The following is an 18937-nucleotide window of genomic DNA, read 5'->3' as shown; positions in this document are numbered from 1 at the left end:
GGATTAATGCTCAAGGTTCAGGTGGTTGTCAGCGAGCAGAGCATCTTCTCTCTGTTCCTGAAACTGTGTTTACGTTGAGCGGCAGACAGGATGTGACATCAAGCCACCTCATCGGATTAGAGACTGTAAAGGTACTGAACTCTGTTGACCACCATTAAGATAGCAACACAAAGTTGAGCTTGTGGACCTTATTTGACTCGAGTCTGGTCTCCACCTTTGCTGACCAGGATTCTGATTCTGGTGCTCATGAACTGACCCTGGTCTGTTTGGGGACCTCCTCGTCGTCCGGCCGGATGACTTCCTGTTTGCAGTAAAACCACATCACTGTGATTAGCGCCAGGAGAAGTGTGACATCATCAATGTGTTTCTGAGCTAGAGAACTTCAGAAACAAAGAGAGCAGGTTGCCAGAATATAAAATCTGTTTTAACCAGAACTTATTTGGTTTGTATTTTTTTCTCCTTCTTCGTAGCACTAAAATATGACTCGGCGAAGGAGGAGCGCGACCAGCAGGAGGCGAAGCAGAGGGAGCTGCAGCGCATCGAGGAGGCGCTGCAAATGGCTGCACGCAGAGGTGAGACAGCCTGACCTCTGACCTCCGACTGACCCTTTACCACCCGAGGACTCATCTGGCTCGTGTTCTTCTGCCTCCTTTCTGTTCTCTGCTGCTGATTTAACGCTTCCTCGTGATTCTCTTTGGATGGATGAATGAATGGATTAAGGAATTTGATGGACGGATGAATGAGTTTGTATTAACTTGTTGTCTGCACTGTTCATGCTGCGTCTGATGTCAGCGTCTCAAACCGGAGATCTGCTGTTCAGCCTGGAGAGTGTTGTTTACAAGGAAGCTCACAATGGTAACGCACACTGTGACACGCACTGTAACACAGTTTTAAATGTTAGCTTAGTACTGTTGGTGTGTGTGTGTGCATGCTTCCTGCTCCTTCTCCTTGTTCTTCGGGCTTTTCTGTCACTAATGGCTGTCTCTCTCTTCAACGCTGCCAAAGTCACAAAAGGAGGTAAAAAGCAAAAAAAGCCTCGAAAAGGCTTAAAGAAGCTGAAACGCCATGAGAGCAGAGCAGGTGAGTCTTTTCTTTCACTGTTTCTACGGGTCCTGGTCTCAGGGGTCTGTCCAGGTCCTAAACTCAGGGGTCTGTCCAGGTCCTAAACTCAGGGGTCTGTCCAGGTCCTAAAATCAGGGGTCTGTCCAGGTCCTGGATAACAGAGTTCTTACGGTCATGGAAAACCTGGGATCATGAAAAACCTGGAATCATGGAATTTTCAAATTTGTATTTCCAGCCCTGGAAAAGTCCTTGGAAAAAAAATAATTCCCAAAGGTTTTGTAAAAGTCATGTAAATGTGTTGCATTCATATGTTCGTGACGTTCAGGTCTCAGGACTCGTCTCTGGTCTTGTGTTGCTTTCAGAAAAGCCTCAGGAGGACAAGAAGGACACGTTTGCGGAGAAACTGGCGACTCAGGTGATCAAAAACCTGCAGGTGAAGATCAGCAGCATCCACCTGCGCTACGAGGACGACGTGAGTACCGGTCCAGGTTCTGGTTCTGATCTCGGTTGAGGTTCTGTTTTTTTGTCCCCCTGGGACATACAGCTGTACGATGATGTTCTGGCGGACAGGTGGACCGGATCTAACCTGCTTCTGCTTCATGTGTGTGTTTCAGCTGTCAGACCCTCAGCGGCCTCTGTCTATGGGGGTCACTCTGTCAGAGCTCAGCCTCCAGGTAGACCCTCCTCTCTTCATTTACTTCATCAATAGTGCACACACACACACAGGTGACAGGTGTGATGACCCGCTGGTTGTTTTTCAGACGACTGATGAAAACTGGAAGTCGTGCATCCTGAACGAAGCAGCAAAGATCATCTATAAGGTGACAGACGAACTTCTCGTTCTTAACTTCACTCACCCAGTCGTTTAAATTAACAAAAATCTTTTTACAGTGCGGGTCACTGACTCACTGCTTCCACAGGGGTCAGTTTTATGTACATGTTCTGTCATGTGATTGGTTGGCCAGTTTGATGGAAACAATCCACCCTGTGACTGTTGTTTATGTTTGTTTGTTTGTGTCAGCTCGGCCGTCTGGACTGTCTTTGCGCCTACTGGAACGTCAACAGTCCGATCTTTTACAAAGAATCATGGGAAGACATCGTGGTGAGTCGATGCTGTTTGTCTTGTTTTACAATAAAAAACAACTGTGGTTACAACCACCCAACCAACCAATCGACCATCTAACTAACCAACCAACCAATTCACCGTCCAACTAACCACCGAACAAAGACTGACCGACCATCCAACCATTTGACCGTCCAACCGACCGGAAATAATGTTTTTAATCCAACTCTGTTCTTCATCACATTCACTGTGTCTGTGTTTTAAACTCTCTACTACAACTAATCCTCCTCTTCCTCTTCCTCCTCCAGTATCAGTTGAAATGTGGAATCAGCAGTAAAGATCAGGAGCTTCCTCACTATCAGTACAGTGAGTTTAACATTAGCACATGAATCCAGCTGATTTTTAAGATGCATGTCAACACGTCCTTCTCCCTGGTTGGTGCTCACTGATTGACCGCTTGGTTTATTTGTAGTTTTCAAGCCGATCTTCGCTTCGGCTAAAATGTGCATCAACCCGAGCGCTGAGCTGGACCTAAAAACTCCAAAAGCAAACCTTCACCTGGAGGTCCAGGACATCGCCATCGAGATGACCAAACCTCAGGTAACATAGCCGGAGGCGGACAGCTGCACGGGTTGAGATAACAACACGGTTCTTACGGTCACGGAAAACCTGGAATCATGGAAAACATGAAGTCATGGAAAACCTAGAGTCAAGGAATTAAAAATATAACAATTCAAGGCCTGGAAAAGTCCTTGGGAAAAAGAAATCCAAAGGTTTTGTAAAAGTCATGTAAATGTGTTGTATTCATATGTTCATGACGTTCATTTACGCTGAGAAATTTTGTAAAAAGTCATTGAAATTTTGTAAAGAAATCATAGAAAATGTGAAAAGTCATGGAAATTTGGTTTGAAGTCTTGGAAAAGTCATAGAAATTTGGGTTAAAGTTATGGAAAAAGTCATGGAAAGCCATTGGTCAAAATGTGTCTGAACCCTGTTTATAGATGTTCACGCGAAGTGAGTAGATATTTAAAACCAGAAGAAGTACGAGACAGACGTGTAGACAGGTGTGCTGACGTGTTGTGGTCCTCTGCAGTACCTGACCATGGTGGAGCTGCTGGAGTCCATCGACTACATGGTGAAGAACGCCCCCTACAGGAAATTCAGGCCGGACACCCCCGTCCACCATGACGCCAAACTCTGGTGAGTTCAACGCGCGTCTTCATGTCAGAGGAAGCCATCGAGAAAGACACCCCTACAGGCTGCAGCGTTCATTACAGCCTCCAGGCAGCTAAAGTTAGTTACCCAAGTTAGTGTGAGCACCTGAACATGCAGGTGGTGTCTGGTTGTGACCTGAAGAAAGGTCAGGGTGTCATTGAGGTGAAAGAGGTCCAGTGATGGTGGTAAAACCTGAAAACGGCTTTCAGCTGTCTCAAAGAAAAACATCCACCTGGTACGTGAAATATGGACTTGACCCCTTGACGGTTTTGGCGGTGCGTTCGTTTTCCTTGCCCCCTCCAGGTGGAGGTACGGCTTCAACAGCATCATGGAGGTCCACATCAGACGCTTGGGTCGCATGTGGTCCTGGTCCAGCATCAGAAAGCACCGAGAGAACCTGAAGGCCTACAAGACCGCCTACAGGGCCAAACTGCTGAGCCAGAACAAACCGAGCCAGGACACCGAGCAGAACGTCCAGGTGCCCCTGAACGCACCACGAACACAACCATAACACCCGACTGCACCCGACACACACACTGTGTTCCCATGGAACACCTTTTAGAGGTGTTATATATCCAAGGGGTTGAATATATCCAGAGGATTCAAATACTAGTGTAGTAATGAGGTCGTGAACCAAAGTTTTTCCACCGGCCTGAACTCGGTCAGTAAATCAAACACACCCGATACTAAGTCGAGTTTGTTTGTCTCACCAGGATCTGGAGAAAGTTCTGGATGTCTTCAACATCACGTTGATCCGACAGCAGGCCCACATGGAGGTAGACCCTCTCTCTCTCTCAGTGCAGTTCAGTTAGATATTGTCTTAACCCACCATGCTCTCCCTCCTCTTCATCTGCCTCACTCCTCCTCCTCTTCCAGGTGATCAGGTCGGGGCAGAAGGTGGTGGGGAAGAAGACATCGGGGGAACAGAAGCCGGGAGGAGGCTTCTTCAGCAGCTTCTTTGGTAGAAAGGCCAAGAAGGAGGTGCAGGATCCAGAGGAGAACAAGGAGATAGAGAGTAAGTGGAAACGACTTGATGTACATGTGTGTGTCGTCTGCATAGCGGCAGAGTTGTTTTCCACATTTACAGCATATTGAAGAGGCCCCAGGATGGAGCCTTGGGGAACTCCACATTTTATATTGCGCGTGTGTGTTCAGGTTCAGGGCTGGACGAACTGATGACGGCCGCGGAGAAAGATAAACTTTACACCGCTATCGGCTACAGCGGCAGCTCTCACAACCTGACCCTCCCCAAACAGGTCATTTCCAAAGTGTTTACTATCGACAAAATATTACCTGAACATGATCAGAAGAAGCTTCAATAAAGTGTGTGTGTGTGTGTGTGTGTGTGTGTACAGTACGTTGCGGTGATCGTCAGCTTCCAGCTTTTCAGGACCTCGGTGACGTTCAGAGAGCAGCCGGATGTCCCAGAAATCCTCAAGATCCAGATGATCGACCTCAGCACCAAGATCTCTCAGAGACCTGGAGCCCAGGCCTTCAGGTGCGTCGCCCCACGTGTCTGTGTTTGTCTCTTTGTGTCTGTGTGTGTTTGTGTGTTTGTATCTGTTTGTCCCCCTAAGGTTGTCTCGTGCGTCCCCGTAAGGTTATGTTGTGCGTCCCCCTGCAGGGTGGAGGCGGCGCTGCAGCACTGGTTGGTCACCGGGCTGCAGCAGCAGGGGGCGGTGCCCTCGCTCATCGCCTCGGTGGGGGACTCGTCCTCCTCTCTGCTCGACGTCGTGTTCGAGCTGAACCCCGAGGACGCCGCCGCCGACCAGCTGCTACGAGTCCACTCTCAGCCCGTGGAGATCGTCTACGACGCCGTGAGTACAACCTCCACCGGATCGACCTCATCCGTCTGTGGGAACCAATCGGTGACCAGCTGTCCGTCTTGTTTTGTCCTCCAGCTGACGGTGAACAGCGTGGTGGACTTCTTTAAGGCCGGGAAGGGGGTCGACCTGGAGGTCCTAACCTCGGCCACGCTCTCCAAGCTGGAGGAGATCAAAGAGAAGACCGCAACAGGTCCGTCAGGTTCAGATTCCAGGCGTAGAGGACAGTTGGGTCCTCATCAGGACTCTGATGGATTCTCCTCTTTTTGCAGGTCTGTCTCACATTATTGAGACCAGGAAGGTCCTGGACCTGAGGATCGACCTGAAGCCGTCCTACCTGCTCATACCCACGGCTGGTTTCTACAGCAGCACGTCGCACCTCATCATCGTGGACTTTGGTAGCTTACAGGTCGGTTTGTGTTTTTATTTCCTGTCAAAAGAAGTTTGAAAAATTATGTCGAGAGATGTTTGTAAGTTTAAAAGCTCAGATCTAAAGCAAAAGAGTAGTTGCTTAGGTATCGGTGGAAACCTATACATTTTCAGTCTTATCATCATGATATGATTAAAAAAAAATATATATCTTTTTACATATTTGGGATCTCGTCAAGTTTTTTTTGTGTGTTTGAAGCTGAACAGTGTCAAGCAGAGCGGCTCGTCTTCACCCTCCTCTCTGGAGGAAATTATGGACCGAGCCTACGAGAGATACAACGTGGAGCTACGACGTGTCCAGGTGCTCTACAGCAAATCAGGTACAACGCTAATACTCTCACAAGGATATGTGTACAAAGACACAACTGCCTACATGTTTCGGGGAGATGAGAGGATGTTAAGGAGAGACACAACTGCCTCCAAGTTTAGGTTAACATGTTGTAAATGAATTCCAGGTGAGGCCTGGAAGTCTGCTCGGCTGCAGGCCTCATCCGTCCAGCACATCCTCCAGCCGATGGACTTCACTCTCCAGCTGGCCAAGTGCATGGTGGAGAAGGACGCCAGGATGCCCAGGTAGGACGTTTACCTGTGGACAGGCGTGCAACCTCTCTGCTCATGTTGTTTCAGGAGTGTTGAGGGTGTTTGTGCTCCAGGTTCAAGGTGTCGGGGGAGCTGCCGCTGCTGCACGTGAAGATCTCGGACCAGAAGATCCACCATGTCCTGGATCTGATCGACAGCATCCCGCTGCCCAACATGGGCTCCACCCCTTCCACCCCCACAGGAAAGGTACACTGGAGTGTCAGTCAGGACTGTAGCCACGCCCACTGGAGTGTCAGTCAGGACTGTAGCCACGCCCACTGGAGTGTCAGTCAGGACTGTAGCCACGCCCACTGGAGTGTCAGTCAGGACTGTAGCCACGCCCACTGGAGTGTCAGTCAGGACTGTAGCCACGCCCACTGGAATTTCAGTTGAGGTTGAGAAGAGATAAGAGGAAGTCATGAGGAATCGTACATGTAGGTAGCATGTTATGACAAGTCTTACATGGAGGAAGCATGTTATAAATAGTCTTACATGTAGGTAGCATGTTATGAGGAGTCTTACATGTAGGTAGCATGTTAGGAGTTTGAGGAAGTGATGGGGATCTCACCATATTTGGGCGTGTCTCCTGCTGCAGGTGTTCTCCTTGGCAGAGGCCAGACCTCGAGCGCTCCAACTTCACCCCGCCCTCCTGAGCACCATGGAAACAGGTCAATGCTGCCTGCTCTCTGATTGGCTGTTCAAGCGACGCGTTCGTTCCTTCTGTGAACTGGTCAACGTCATCATCATTGTTTACTTGTTTACTCTCGGGCTGCAGACTCGGATGAAGACGCCAGCGAGAAGTCGACTGACGAGGATCTCCAGCGCTCAGCTCTGGAGGAACTCACCGACCTCCACTTCCTGTTTGAAGTCAAAGAGGTTTGTCTGTTCCTCTCAGATCAGCTCGTTATGGGACTTTTATACTGAGAGTCTGTGTGTGGTTGTGTGTGTGCGTGTGCGTGTGCGTGTGTGTGTGTAGGTGCTGGTGGAGCTGACCCGGCAGGTGGACCAGGAGAAGACCGTCCTGTCCCTCAGCGTCTGTCAGCTCGGAGCTGAAGGGAAGAGGCGGAGCTTTGACCTGAGCGTCACGTCCTACCTGCGCAGGGTCACACTGGACTACTGCGACGTACCAGGTAATGATGTCATCGTGACATCATCATGACATCATCTTGTTAACGCCCGCTCTGCTGGAGATGACTCCAGGACGTTTAGTTTGAGGTTAAAATGCTTGAAACTTAAGCTGGAGGAAGCAACATGGCGGCAGAGAATCTTTGTTGTTGTTGTTGTTGTTGTTGTTGTGATGACGTGTTTTCTTGCAGGTGGGAGGAGCCATCCTCTCCACCTGATCAGCTCCTCAGAGCAGCTGGACTCAGACCTGCTGAAGGTGGAGTTCATCAAGGTGAGCACTACTCACCTGAGATGTTTACCTGTGAATAAAGACATGTTTACTAATACATAAAGACATGTTTACGAGTAAACAAAGACAGTAAAAGGCGGATAAAACCCTGAGTCCAGGTGTGAGCAGGTGCTTGTGTCGCCCCCTGCAGGCCGACCCCAGCGGTCCGAGCTTCCAGACTGTGTTCAACAACACTGAGCAGACGCTGAAGGTGGGTGGAGGAGTGAGTCCAGGTGTTCTCAGGTGTTCTCAGGTGTCTCACAGTCGTTTGTCTACCTGCTGCTGTTTCAGGTGGAGTTCTCCTCCCTGGACTTCCTCCTTCACACCAAAGCTCTGCTCTCAACCATAAACTACCTGAGCAGCGCCGTGCCGCCCAAACTCACCGCCGCCCGAGACCGGGACGCCAGGAAGCAGGTGGAGGGGCCGGGACAGGGCCGGACAGGTGAGTCCAGTTACAGGTGTGTCTTCTCTGATGGGAGGGGCCTCTGACTCTCTCTCTCTCTCTCTCTCTCTCTCAGTGCCTAAAGGAGCCAAAGATGGCGGCGTGTTCAGCTTCAAGCTGTTGGCCGTGCTGGGCTGTTTCCACGTGGAGGTGTGTGACGACCGCCGCAGCATCGCCGACGTCAGAGTGCAAGGTGAGAAAATATGAAGGTGTATTTGTGTCTTATTTTTACCCGAGCAAATTTCTTATTTGCAAGTAAGTTATCTCCAAATCTTTGCTCTCAATTAAAAAATTTGCTCTCTCTCAAAAAAAAGAAAATAAATTGCTCTCAAAAAAAAAAAAAAGCCGTCATGTGACATCTACATGTTCACTAGTGAATAAAGCTGTCATGTGACCCTACATGTTCACTAGTGAATAAAGCTGTCATGTGACCCTACATGTTCACTAGTGAATAAAGCTGTCATGTGACCCTACATGTTCACTAGTGAATAAAGCTGTCATGTGACCCTACATGTTCACTAGTGAATAAAGCTGTCATGTGACCCTACATGTTCACTAGTGAATAAAGCTGTCATGTGACATCTACATGTTCACTAGTGAATAAAACCGTCATGTGACCCTACATGTTCACTAGTGAGTAAAGCTGTCATGTGACCCTACATGTTCACTAGTGAATAAAGCTGTCATGTGACCCTACATGTTCACTAGTGAATGAAGCCGTCATGTGACCCCTGCACAGGAATCGATGCGTCGGTGTCGGTGCAGGCGAAGGAGACCAAGGTGTTCGCTCGCCTGAGAGACATCGTGGTCACTGACGTCGATCCCAGAACCGTCCACAGAAAGGTCCTGATCTCATTTATTTTTATATATATAGATATATAGATTTCCTGAGTTGATGTTGACCTGCATCCTCCTCCTCTTCTTCATGCTCTTCCTCCCTCCCTCCCCCCCCCCCCCCCCCCCCGCCCCAAACCAGGCGGTGTCCATCGTGGGTGAGGAGGTGTTCAGCTTCCAGCTCTCCTTGTTTCCGGGGGCAACAGAGGGGCGGGGCTACAGCGACACATCTGAGGTGGACGGGAAAGTGACGCTGCGTCTGGGCTGCATCCAGATCGTCTACCTGCACAAGTTCCTGATGTCGCTGCTGGTCAGACACCTTCATGTCCACCTGTACACGTCTTGACATGCACAATACATCTATACACCCTGAATTCATATGGATTTATTAATTCGCACATGTGTATTTGGTGTTTCTGCATAGAGTCACTGAAATATACTATGTATACATGTATTAATATGTGTATTTATATACATTTTCATAGTATAGAGAGCTGCAGGATGTTTCGGTAACCAACAGGAAGTCATCATCAAGGTTTCCTCTAACAGCCAATCAGATTATTCCATTATATTCTGCATTATTACATCAAACAAATGTTTAGGACTCTTCCATGTTCAGTTCATGAAGATAATCTTCACTCATGGACTTTAATGATGTTTGAAGTGTAAAGTAAGACGCTGTCGTTAGCCGCTAAGCTAACGGCGGGCTAGTAGTGACGTACTCGTCTCCTGAAGCCTCGCCAGAGGGGCGTTCACTGAGTCGTGACTCCTCCCTGCAGCTCGGTTGCTTTAGGAGGAAGTGGAAAGCGAATGAGTGACGTTTGCAACGCTTTCTTTCTCCAGAACGTGAGTTCTCTGAGGCACTCGGCGTGTGAGGTTGTAATAATATAGAGTATGACTGGCTGTGATGGAGGAGTTATTGATTCCTCGTGTCTGAGGCTGTGAGGATGTCGTGTTTCCTGTTGCTCTTCTTCTTCTCTGGTGTCTCATGTTTCTCGTCATGTTGCTGTGTTTTGTTCTTTCAGGCTTCTTTTAGCTCTCAGTACGCGTCTGCTGACGAGGTACATCTCCCAGCATGCAGCAGCTCTGATCTGCATCAAACCAGCTGCTTTAGCTCCACCCAGCGGCTCCACCTGCACCTTCAGCTCTGCCTTAAACACCTGTCGGGTTTTTCAGTCGTGTTAACCCTCCTTCTTGACCTTTTGACCTTCACTGCCCTCGAGCCGCTCCGTGTTTTTAATAATTAATGCAAAGCGTTGCAGCAGAAAATACCAAAATAACAACGATCTCTCTTTAATATTTCGTTCATATTCGATATCAACGTTTTTTTTGTTTATTAAACAGACTTCTAGCAACTTTATAGTTGGCCTAATATTGTATATTATTTTTAGTAATTTCTTTTTTTTTTATTGTGTTTTTTTATTAGTTTGTTTTCTTTTTTTAAAAATAGTTGTTTTTATTTTTTCAAATTTATTAATATTATATATATTTTTCATATTGTTATTTTTCATATTTTTACTTAGTTATGTATTTTAACGCTGTAGATTCCTGTCGTCGTCTGAACGTAAAAGGAGGACCTCCGTTTTAAGCGCCTGAACCTCGCAGCACCTCTGACTCCGTTAAGCTCCACCCGTCTGAGCCACACAGATTGGCAAAACGAGCGCTCTGTTTGTCGGGCGCTGACGGGTCGATGGCGGGATCAGGACCGTTGCTCATGTCCATACGAGTTCTCACTCCCTCATATGTGCTGTGCTACTCACTCATTCACCCCTCACTGCTGCCCGTCACATGACCTCTGCCTGTGTGACATCACTTCCTTCCTGCAAAACACTTCTCAACTTGTTGAGCTTCATTTTTGTTTCAAAAACAGAAAAAGACCAAAAAAAATCTTCAAACTTCTTTTTTTGCACAAACTATTCTCCTTCATGAACAAGTTCAGTTCTTCATTTACAAAGTCAGACCTTCTGCTCCAGAAACACATCGTGACCTTATTGACCTGAAGGTTTCTGAAACAGAAATGACGGCGTGCAGACAGTGAACGCCTCACACGGCTCCCCCCCCCTCTGACTTCTCCTTGTCTTCCTCATCTCCTCGTCTCACCTCCTCATTTGTTTCCTTTTCTCAGACGTTCGTGGACAACTTCCAGACGGCTAAAGAAGCGCTGAGCGCCGCCACGGCTCAGGCGGCGGAGAAGGCGGCGTCCAGCGTGCGGGGCTTCGCCCAGAAGAGTTTCCGCCTGTCCACGGACATAAAGCTGAAGGCGCCGCTCATCGTCGTGCCGCAGTCCTCCACCTCCCAGAATGCCGTGGTGGTGGACCTGGGGCTGATCACGGTGGGGAACAGCTTCTCCCTGCTGCCGGTGGAAGGCTTCTCTCTGCCGGCGGTGGTGGAGAAGATGGACGTCAGGCTGACGCAGCTGAAGCTCTGCAGGTACCGGCCCTCGCCGCTGGCTTTGTGTTCGACCGGCTGCTTCGTGCGCGGAGAGTCCGAGCTGGAGGACGCCGCGCTGGCTCGTCCCGTGACGCCGAGCTCCTCTGTCGTAGTAAACACTGGTTTACTCCCAGTCGAACTGGGAGAATCCACTGGATTGTTTTATCCAAAAGGATGAAAGGAGGGGTCTGTCATGTTCAACAGGTTGATGGCCGTCCACCAGCAGAACAGAGAAAACCAGGAAATGATTGAATGAGTTTTTCCTGGTTTCTGTTTCTCCTTGAAACCAGAACGTAACGCTGATTGACGCGCGCTGTGTTTGCAGAACCACGCTGGGCCGAGACGCTCCTCACCACGACGTGGAGATCCTGCAGCCGATCAACTTGGAGCTGCTCGTCACCAGGAACCTGGCCGCTTCCTGGTTCACCCAGATCCCCGGAGTCCAGGTGCAGGGAGTCCTCCGGTCCCTCAACGTAGGTCTTTCACTCCCTGATCTTTCTTCCGTAACTTGTCTTCTTTGTCTGTAGATTCAATATGAATTCTTTAAAAGTGAACGTTCCATAATGACTCATTTGCATATTTGAACTCAACATTTCCTAAAACTTCGGATGCAGAAATCTCCACTTCAGAATCTTACATCCACCTCCATTCATAAGCTCATGATACTGCATGTATTAATAACTAAAACATGTGGAACCTGAATGTATGTTCTGGAAATGTATGAACATTAGCACATATTGAAAAGAAAAACACATCCCATGAAACGTTTGATACAAATAACAACGGTCCGAGTGTCAGAAATGAAGCTTCATGTTTATATCTGAGTTATTTGTTCGTTGGTCAGATGAGTCTGGGGGAGGAAGACCTCAGTGTGCTGATGAAGATCCTGGTGGAGAACATCGGGGAGGGGAGTAATGAGCACAGCATGGACGTCAAAAGACAAGTGGCTCAAGGTAACGTTACCAAGTGCATGATGGGAAATCTGACTCTAAAGACTAAGTACCGTAAAATGCGGGTTAAAAAATAAAGAAAAAGTCGTATTTCATCATAAACAAGTCGCGGTGCTGCTGCCCGCGTCCCCGCTGCCGTTATGATGACCTTAACCAATCAGAATGGAGAAGACCTGAAGACAGAAATATGTGTTTTCAAAGAGCCGTTTCCGTCCTCAGAGAAGGCCGAGCGGCCGGTGGAGGCGGCGGCGTCACAGACGGGGTCTGACGGGCCGGTGGCCGCCGCCAACGGAGGCGTGAATGAAAACATCGTCAACGTTCTCCTGAACTTTGAAATCAAAGAGGTACGAAGTCGACATACGTTTCATTTAGACTTCTTTGGAGGGTCGACACCAACGTGAAGCCACTGAATCAGGAATGATATGATCAACTTTAACCGCGGCTCCTCCGACATGGCGGCGTTCTGCTTGTGTTTCCTGTCCGCTCCTCCAGGCGTTGCTGACCCTGAAGAAGCCCAGAGAGCGGGAGGAGTCACCTTTCCTGGTCTTTCATGTCGCTCACCTGGGCATCAACACCAAGGTCAGGAAGTACGACACGTGTGCCACGACGTTCATCAAGAAGATCACCATGAAGTGTCTGGAGTTCAAAGGTCAGAGCCTCTTTGGAGCGACTGTTGTGATGCTGTTTTCTGTGAACCCCAGTGTTTATATGGTGAACCCCAGTTTCTATAGTGAACTATAGTGAACCTCAGTGTTTCTATAGTGAACTATAGTGAACCTCAGTGTTTCTATAGTGAACTATAGTGAACCTCAGTGTTTCTATAGTGAACCTCAGTGTTTCTATAGTGAACCTCAGTGTTTCTATAGTGAACCTCAGTGTTTCTATAGTGAACTATAGTGAACCTCAGTGTTTCTATAGTGAACCTCAGTGTTTCTATAGTGAACTATAGTGAACCTCAGTGTTTCTATAGTGAACCTCAGTGTTTCTATAGTGAACTATAGTGAACCTCAGTGTTTCTATAGTGAACCTCAGTGTTTCTATAGTGAACTATAGTGAACCTCAGTGTTTCTATAGTGAACCTCAGTGTTTCTATAGTGAACCTCAGAGTTTCTATAGTGAACCTCAGTGTTTCTATAGTGAACTATTGTGAACCTCAGTGTTTCTATAGTGAACCTCAGTGTTTCTATAGTGAACCTCAGTGTTTCTATAGTGAACCTCAGTGTTTCTATAGTGAACCTCAGTGTTTCTATTGTGAACCTCAGTGTTTCTATAGTGAACCTCAGTGTTTCTATAGTGAACCTCAGTGTTTCTATAGTGTGCCGTGGGCCGGACGCAATAGTCTTCTGGTCTTCATGGCCCAACATGGAACCGTACACAGTGTGATGTTGTTTTTTGTCGTCTGCCTTCAGACTCCGGTGGCGAGCCGCTGTGCCTCATCAGCTCCTCTGTGCAGTCTGGAGCCGAGCTGCTCAAAGTGCAGTACTTCAAGGTGAACACAGTGACTCGCATGTTACCTGGTTGGCTGTCATGAACACGTTTGTGTACTTGTTTGTTTGCCTTTCTACTTGAGAGTGAAGACAAAAGAACATATCTTTGCGGGAGGAAAGCGGCTACCGTTAGCAGTTGGCAGCACAGCTAACCGCTAGCGGCAGGAGACTTCGCAGAATAAAACCGTAATGTTTGTTTCCTCAGGCGGATCGATCGGGGCCCAACTTCTCCACAGTCTACAAAAACACAGAGCAGATGATCAACGTGAGACACACACACACACACACACACACACACACACACACACACACACACACACACACACACACACACAGGGTTGGACATTTTATAGCCCTGTGAAATCATACTTTTCTCTCTCTCTCTCCCCAGGTGACCTTCACCTCTCTCGACCTCATGCTCCACACTGAGGCTCTGCTGTCAGCCATCAACTTCCTGTCGGGGGCGCTGTCGCCCGGCGGCGCGGCGTCTCCAGAGAGAGCGGTCAGACCGAAGACGGAGGACAGGACGGCGTCTGCCAAGACCGGTCAGTATAATTCTGTTCGTGATGAAACGTCTCACCAGAGCCGGTCGTGCTAAGTATGCACTTCCCCTTGAGGGTGCAGCTTGAAGTGGGTGAAGTTGTGCCAGGAACGCCCACTCTGCTTGTTGTTTGTGTTTCCTGTCAGCCGCCGTGCCGTCGCTTGCCGAAAGTGACATCATTGACCTGAAGGTGATGATGACGCTGGGAGCCTTTAACGTTCTGGTGTGCGACCAGAGCTGCAACATGGCCGACATCAAGATCCAAGGTGCCGGATCACATCTGTGTTTTTTTTTTTGAGTGTTCAGTTTGTCTGCTGAAACTCCTGTTTACCCTGCTCGATGTGTCCTTCAGGTATTAACGGCTCTTTGCTGATGCAAGGAACACAAACTCAGATTTCAGCCCGCCTAAGAGATTTCATCGTCCTCAACGTTGACCCCAAAAGCATCCACAAGAAGGTCAGCTGCTGTTGTGGCTCACTCAATATGTATATGTATATGCAAGGTACTATATCAATAATCTCTATGTGGTCTGTCTAACTAGTCTTTCCTCATGTGAACACAGTATATGATATTTGAGAGACTGGACTATATCAGACTACCCTCATACTATCCTGTACTACCTCAGCCTAACCTAGACTCCCTCATACAACCCTGTACTACCTCATACTACCCTGTACTACCTCTTACTACCCTGTACTATCTCATACTAACCTAGACTCCCTCTTACTACCCTGTACTACCTCATACTACCCTGTACTACCTCTTACTACCCTGTACTACCTCTTACTACCCTGTACTACCTCTTACTATCCTGTACTATCTCTTACTACCCTGTACTACCTCTTACTACCCTGTACTATCTCAGACTACTCTATATCTCCATTGGTTTTCTCCTCCAGGCGATCTCCATCGTGGGTGATGAGGTGTTCAGCTTCAACATGAGTCTCACTCCGAACGCCACGGAGGGGACGGGTTACGCCGACACGTCCAAAACCGACGGCAGAGTCAAGCTGAACGTGGGCTGCATCCAGGTGGTTTACCTGCACAAGTTCATCATGTCTCTGCTGGTGAGTCTCACACTGTGGAGAGAATTACATTTCAGGTTTTGTCCTCAACTCATTTTACTCACCGTAAAAGTCGGGTTGCAAGCCGCTACTACCCTGGTCCCTCTACCTTCGGTGGTTGTCGAGGAGCTAGCGGAAAACTAGCAGAGAGCTAGCTGGCTCCAGCGGGGAGCTAGTGGTGAGCTAGCTGGCTACAGCGGGGCGCTAGCATGGATTACGACCAACGATAGTAACGGCTTACAAATCAACTTTTACGGTAGTACAGGTTAAAAATAACATGCATGACATGTTTTGGACACTTATCTTTTTGTTGACATTCATTTTGTTTGCTTGGCTTTATGTCTTTTTTTATTCAGAACTTTACCAACAACTTCCAGACGGCTAAAGAAGCGCTAAGCGCCGCCACGGCTCAGGCGGCCGAGAAGGCGGCGTCCAGCGTCCGCGACTTCGCCCAGAAGAGCTTCCGTCTGTCCATGGACATCAAGCTGAAAGCCCCTCTCATCATCATCCCCCAGTCCTCCACCTCCCATGAAGCACTTGTGATGGACCTGGGTCTGATCACGGTGGGAAACAGCTTCTCTTTGCTGCCTGTCGACGGGTGCCCGCTGCCGGCCGTCATCGACAACATGGACGTCGAGCTGACGCAACTCAAACTCTCCAGGTCAGTCGGTCGGTTCAGATGACAGGATGTACTCGACAGAAAAACGACCTGAAAACCAAAGACTGCGTCATTTTGTCAGGACCAAAGTGAATCATATTCGATATTGTCGGTTAGGACCTGTATGGATCCGGCCTCAGGTCAACCCACCACCGAGCTGCTGGAGCCGGTGAACCTGCACCTGAACGTCAGGAGGAACCTGGCAGCTTCCTGGTACAAGAAGATGGTTGCCGTGGAGGTCAACGGAGATCTAAAGCCAATGAAGGTAGGAGGTGATGCAGGAGGAGAAGGATTTGATGAGCTGCAAAACCAGTACTCATGGTGGTTTTAAGATCAAATAACATGTCAGATCGGTCAAGTTATTCTTTGGTTGTATCTGTTTTTATCTGCAGCAGAACAGGAAACCGTAATGTTCTGGTCATAACATTAACACAGTGTCCAGTACCATTGTCTCTCAACATATAATATCTAATACCATAAGTATCGAGCCTCACTTTTAAAAAGTGATCATGAAAACAACTCCACTACCATCCCATAATGTTCTCATACAATGGAAGTGTTGTTCACTGCTCCAGCAAATAGGACGGCGCTCAGGTACAAGACAGTAAGCTAACGTCATGCCAATTAAAAGCTAACGTTATGGTAGCATTAAGCTAACACACAGCACTCTGGTTGGGTAGTATGGTGCTCTAAGGTCCTGAAGATATGTCGGTTTCTGACCAATCAGGGCTCAGTTGGTGAGTGACTGTTTTCTAACTTCTCTGTTCCAGTTGACGCGTGCGCCGCCAAAGGTACTCGTTGTTTTCCCGTAGTGTCGAGGGGCCGTGCTAGCTGGTGGCCGTTTCCACTTGTGACTTAGAATAAATACTCTTTTATTTTATTGTAACTAGAGAGAGACCCTTCCCCATCCTGCTGTTTGTGATCACGTGTTGATACAGTTGTTTTCAGTCAGTTTTCTGCAACGTGATATGTGACCACGACTCAAAAATACTGCCTTTTAATACTGCCTGTAATGAGTGTAATGAGCTCTATAGTAGTGTCTGTAATGGGTTATAGGGTATTGTCTGTAAGAGGTCTATGTCTGTGCTCGTCCTGCAGTTGGAGCTGAGTCAGGACGACCTGAAGGTGCTGCTGAGGATCCTGATGGAGAATCTGGGCGAGGCCGGCGCTCTGGAGCCCACCGCCCCGAGACAGGAGGCCAGTCTGCAGCACCGAGCAGCCGGAGGCTTCCCCACAGGTCTCTGCTCTGTGGAGATATCCTCGTCGCTATTAGATTCTCAGCTTATTGTAGGCGCCAACATCAGTTTGTGTTCTTTATCCGTGTTTTTCTGACTTCAGGTGATGTTGGGAAACCGGCTGTGAGCAGTGATGAAGAAGAGGAGGAGGAAGCTCTGGAGACCATGAAGTTTAACTTCAACATTGAGTCTCTTGGTCTGGTTCTGTACAGCAACGACCCAAAACAGGTCAGTCGACACATATACTCCTGGGTTGGGTTCTCTCAGGGTTCTGGGAGGTTCTGTGTGTGTTTCTTCCTGATCTACCAACATCCTGCTCGTTGCAGCCCTCTGACCTCAAGCGGCAGCAGAGCCTCAGACTGGGCGAGTTCGCCCTCCACCTGCTGAAAGCTTCAGGGAGGCTCCTGACCAACGGCAGCATGGAGGTGACCACGGTCCTGAGCGCCTGCACGCTGGACGACCTGCGGACGGGCATGCAGAGGGTGACCTCACGGTAACGGTCACATGACCTGGAAAAGTCATGGAGTTTTAAAATGGTTATTTCCAGGCCTGGAAAGGTCATTAAAAAATATAAGTCCCCAAAGTTGTCTAAAAGTGGTGTAAATCTGTATGTTTATCACTTTTTACTGTTTACACACAGATTTTACATAATGTTTGCTCACGGACATTTGGTTTAGTCATGGACAAGTCATGGAAAAATCATGAAAAAGTCATGGAAAAGCCATGGAAATTTGTTTTAGTATTAAAACAAATTCTTGAATAAATTTCCAAAAATCATGGAAAAGTCATGGAAATTTAGTTTAAAAGTCATAGAAAAGACATGGACATTTGGTTTAAAGTCATGGAAATCCATTTGTCCCAATGTGTATGAACCCTGTTAACCCGTTGTGTCTTCCCTGGTGTCTGCAGGATGGTCGGCCGGAGGGACGAGGAGAGCCCCGAGGCGATGATCGACGTGACGTATCGGCAGAGCGCTGGAGAGCGGGAGGTGGTGGCCGTCCTGCAGAAACTTTACCTGTGTGCCAGTGTGGAGTTCCTGATGGCCGTCGCCGATTTCTTCTTGCGGGCTCTGCCGCAGAGTTCGTCTCCAACCGCAACGTCTGGACCGAGCGACAGACTGCCTCTGAGATCGACCGCGGAGCCGCGGCCAGACGCCAAGACCGGTAAGACTAGACAGACCCTCGAGGTTTGAAACCGCCGATGTGAAATAGAGTAAAGGTTTCAGGTAACACACACTGCAGCTTAGAGACAGAAGGCTTAACTCAGTGTCATCCCATCCACATGATTGTTGACCAGATATAGAGACATGGACATAGAGTTGTGGGTCATCTGCATAGCAGCAGACAGCAGAAAGCAGCAGGTACAGACAGACAAAGCACTGACAGTGTTGCATGTTATTCCAGCCTCTCCACAAGGAGACAACGTATTGTTCATCACAATAAATAAAAAGGAAAGAGACGCGACGTGTATCTAAACTCTGCCTGTCTTCTCGGCAGCCTCGCTGGTCAGGACTCGTTTGCGGGCGGTGGTGGTGGACCCGGAGGTGGTGTTCGTCGCCAGCCTGATGAAGGCCGACGCCCCCGCCCTCGTGGCCTCGTTTCAGTGCGACTTCAGCCTGCAGGCCGAGGAGGACGGGACCCAGAACACGAGGGCCAACCTGAGGGAGCTGAAGGTCCTCGCGTGCCCTTTCATCAGAAACAAGGAGGACAAAGCCGTGACCACGGTGAGGTCA

General features: G+C 48.6%; 1 protein-coding gene across 3 annotated transcripts in view; it reads left to right on the top strand.

Moving 5' to 3' along the window:
- The window catches only part of vps13c (vacuolar protein sorting 13 homolog C), a 37050-nt gene that overhangs the window by 3789 nt on the left and 14324 nt on the right, over positions 1-18937 (top strand). Inside the window, exons 6-54 of one of the 3 annotated variants that reach the window (XM_068582462.1) lie at positions 471-572; positions 793-855; positions 1006-1080; positions 1425-1534; positions 1677-1736; positions 1824-1883; positions 2084-2164; positions 2434-2491; positions 2598-2725; positions 3219-3325; positions 3644-3818; positions 4054-4116; positions 4217-4355; positions 4496-4596; positions 4696-4838; positions 4965-5157; positions 5242-5356; positions 5436-5572; positions 5792-5912; positions 6048-6165; positions 6246-6378; positions 6767-6839; positions 6947-7047; positions 7148-7301; positions 7488-7567; positions 7716-7775; positions 7856-8006; positions 8083-8199; positions 8746-8849; positions 8983-9150; positions 9866-9901; positions 10966-11270; positions 11596-11743; positions 12115-12223; positions 12440-12564; positions 12713-12869; positions 13630-13709; positions 13913-13972; positions 14099-14252; positions 14395-14514; positions 14601-14704; positions 15148-15315; positions 15669-15973; positions 16088-16235; positions 17069-17207; positions 17309-17433; positions 17532-17698; positions 18115-18368; positions 18702-18928. In XM_068582462.1, the coding sequence (XP_068438563.1) occupies positions 471-572; positions 793-855; positions 1006-1080; positions 1425-1534; positions 1677-1736; positions 1824-1883; positions 2084-2164; positions 2434-2491; positions 2598-2725; positions 3219-3325; positions 3644-3818; positions 4054-4116; positions 4217-4355; positions 4496-4596; positions 4696-4838; positions 4965-5157; positions 5242-5356; positions 5436-5572; positions 5792-5912; positions 6048-6165; positions 6246-6378; positions 6767-6839; positions 6947-7047; positions 7148-7301; positions 7488-7567; positions 7716-7775; positions 7856-8006; positions 8083-8199; positions 8746-8849; positions 8983-9150; positions 9866-9901; positions 10966-11270; positions 11596-11743; positions 12115-12223; positions 12440-12564; positions 12713-12869; positions 13630-13709; positions 13913-13972; positions 14099-14252; positions 14395-14514; positions 14601-14704; positions 15148-15315; positions 15669-15973; positions 16088-16235; positions 17069-17207; positions 17309-17433; positions 17532-17698; positions 18115-18368; positions 18702-18928 (6221 nt within the window). The remainder of the gene's footprint in view (positions 1-470; positions 573-792; positions 856-1005; positions 1081-1424; positions 1535-1676; positions 1737-1823; positions 1884-2083; positions 2165-2433; positions 2492-2597; positions 2726-3218; positions 3326-3643; positions 3819-4053; positions 4117-4216; positions 4356-4495; positions 4597-4695; positions 4839-4964; positions 5158-5241; positions 5357-5435; positions 5573-5791; positions 5913-6047; positions 6166-6245; positions 6379-6766; positions 6840-6946; positions 7048-7147; positions 7302-7487; positions 7568-7715; positions 7776-7855; positions 8007-8082; positions 8200-8745; positions 8850-8982; positions 9151-9865; positions 9902-10965; positions 11271-11595; positions 11744-12114; positions 12224-12439; positions 12565-12712; positions 12870-13629; positions 13710-13912; positions 13973-14098; positions 14253-14394; positions 14515-14600; positions 14705-15147; positions 15316-15668; positions 15974-16087; positions 16236-17068; positions 17208-17308; positions 17434-17531; positions 17699-18114; positions 18369-18701; positions 18929-18937) is intronic. The other 2 variants (XM_068582470.1, XM_068582479.1) reach the window with 2 other exon arrangements.

The sequence above is a fragment of the Clinocottus analis genome, unplaced genomic scaffold (genome assembly GCF_023055335.1).
Source record: "Clinocottus analis isolate CAN_PGR_092001 unplaced genomic scaffold, fCliAna1.0.p SCAF_10, whole genome shotgun sequence".
Taxonomy (NCBI): domain Eukaryota; kingdom Metazoa; phylum Chordata; class Actinopteri; order Perciformes; family Cottidae; genus Clinocottus; species Clinocottus analis.
This window is presented reverse-complemented; position numbering and strand designations above follow the sequence as displayed.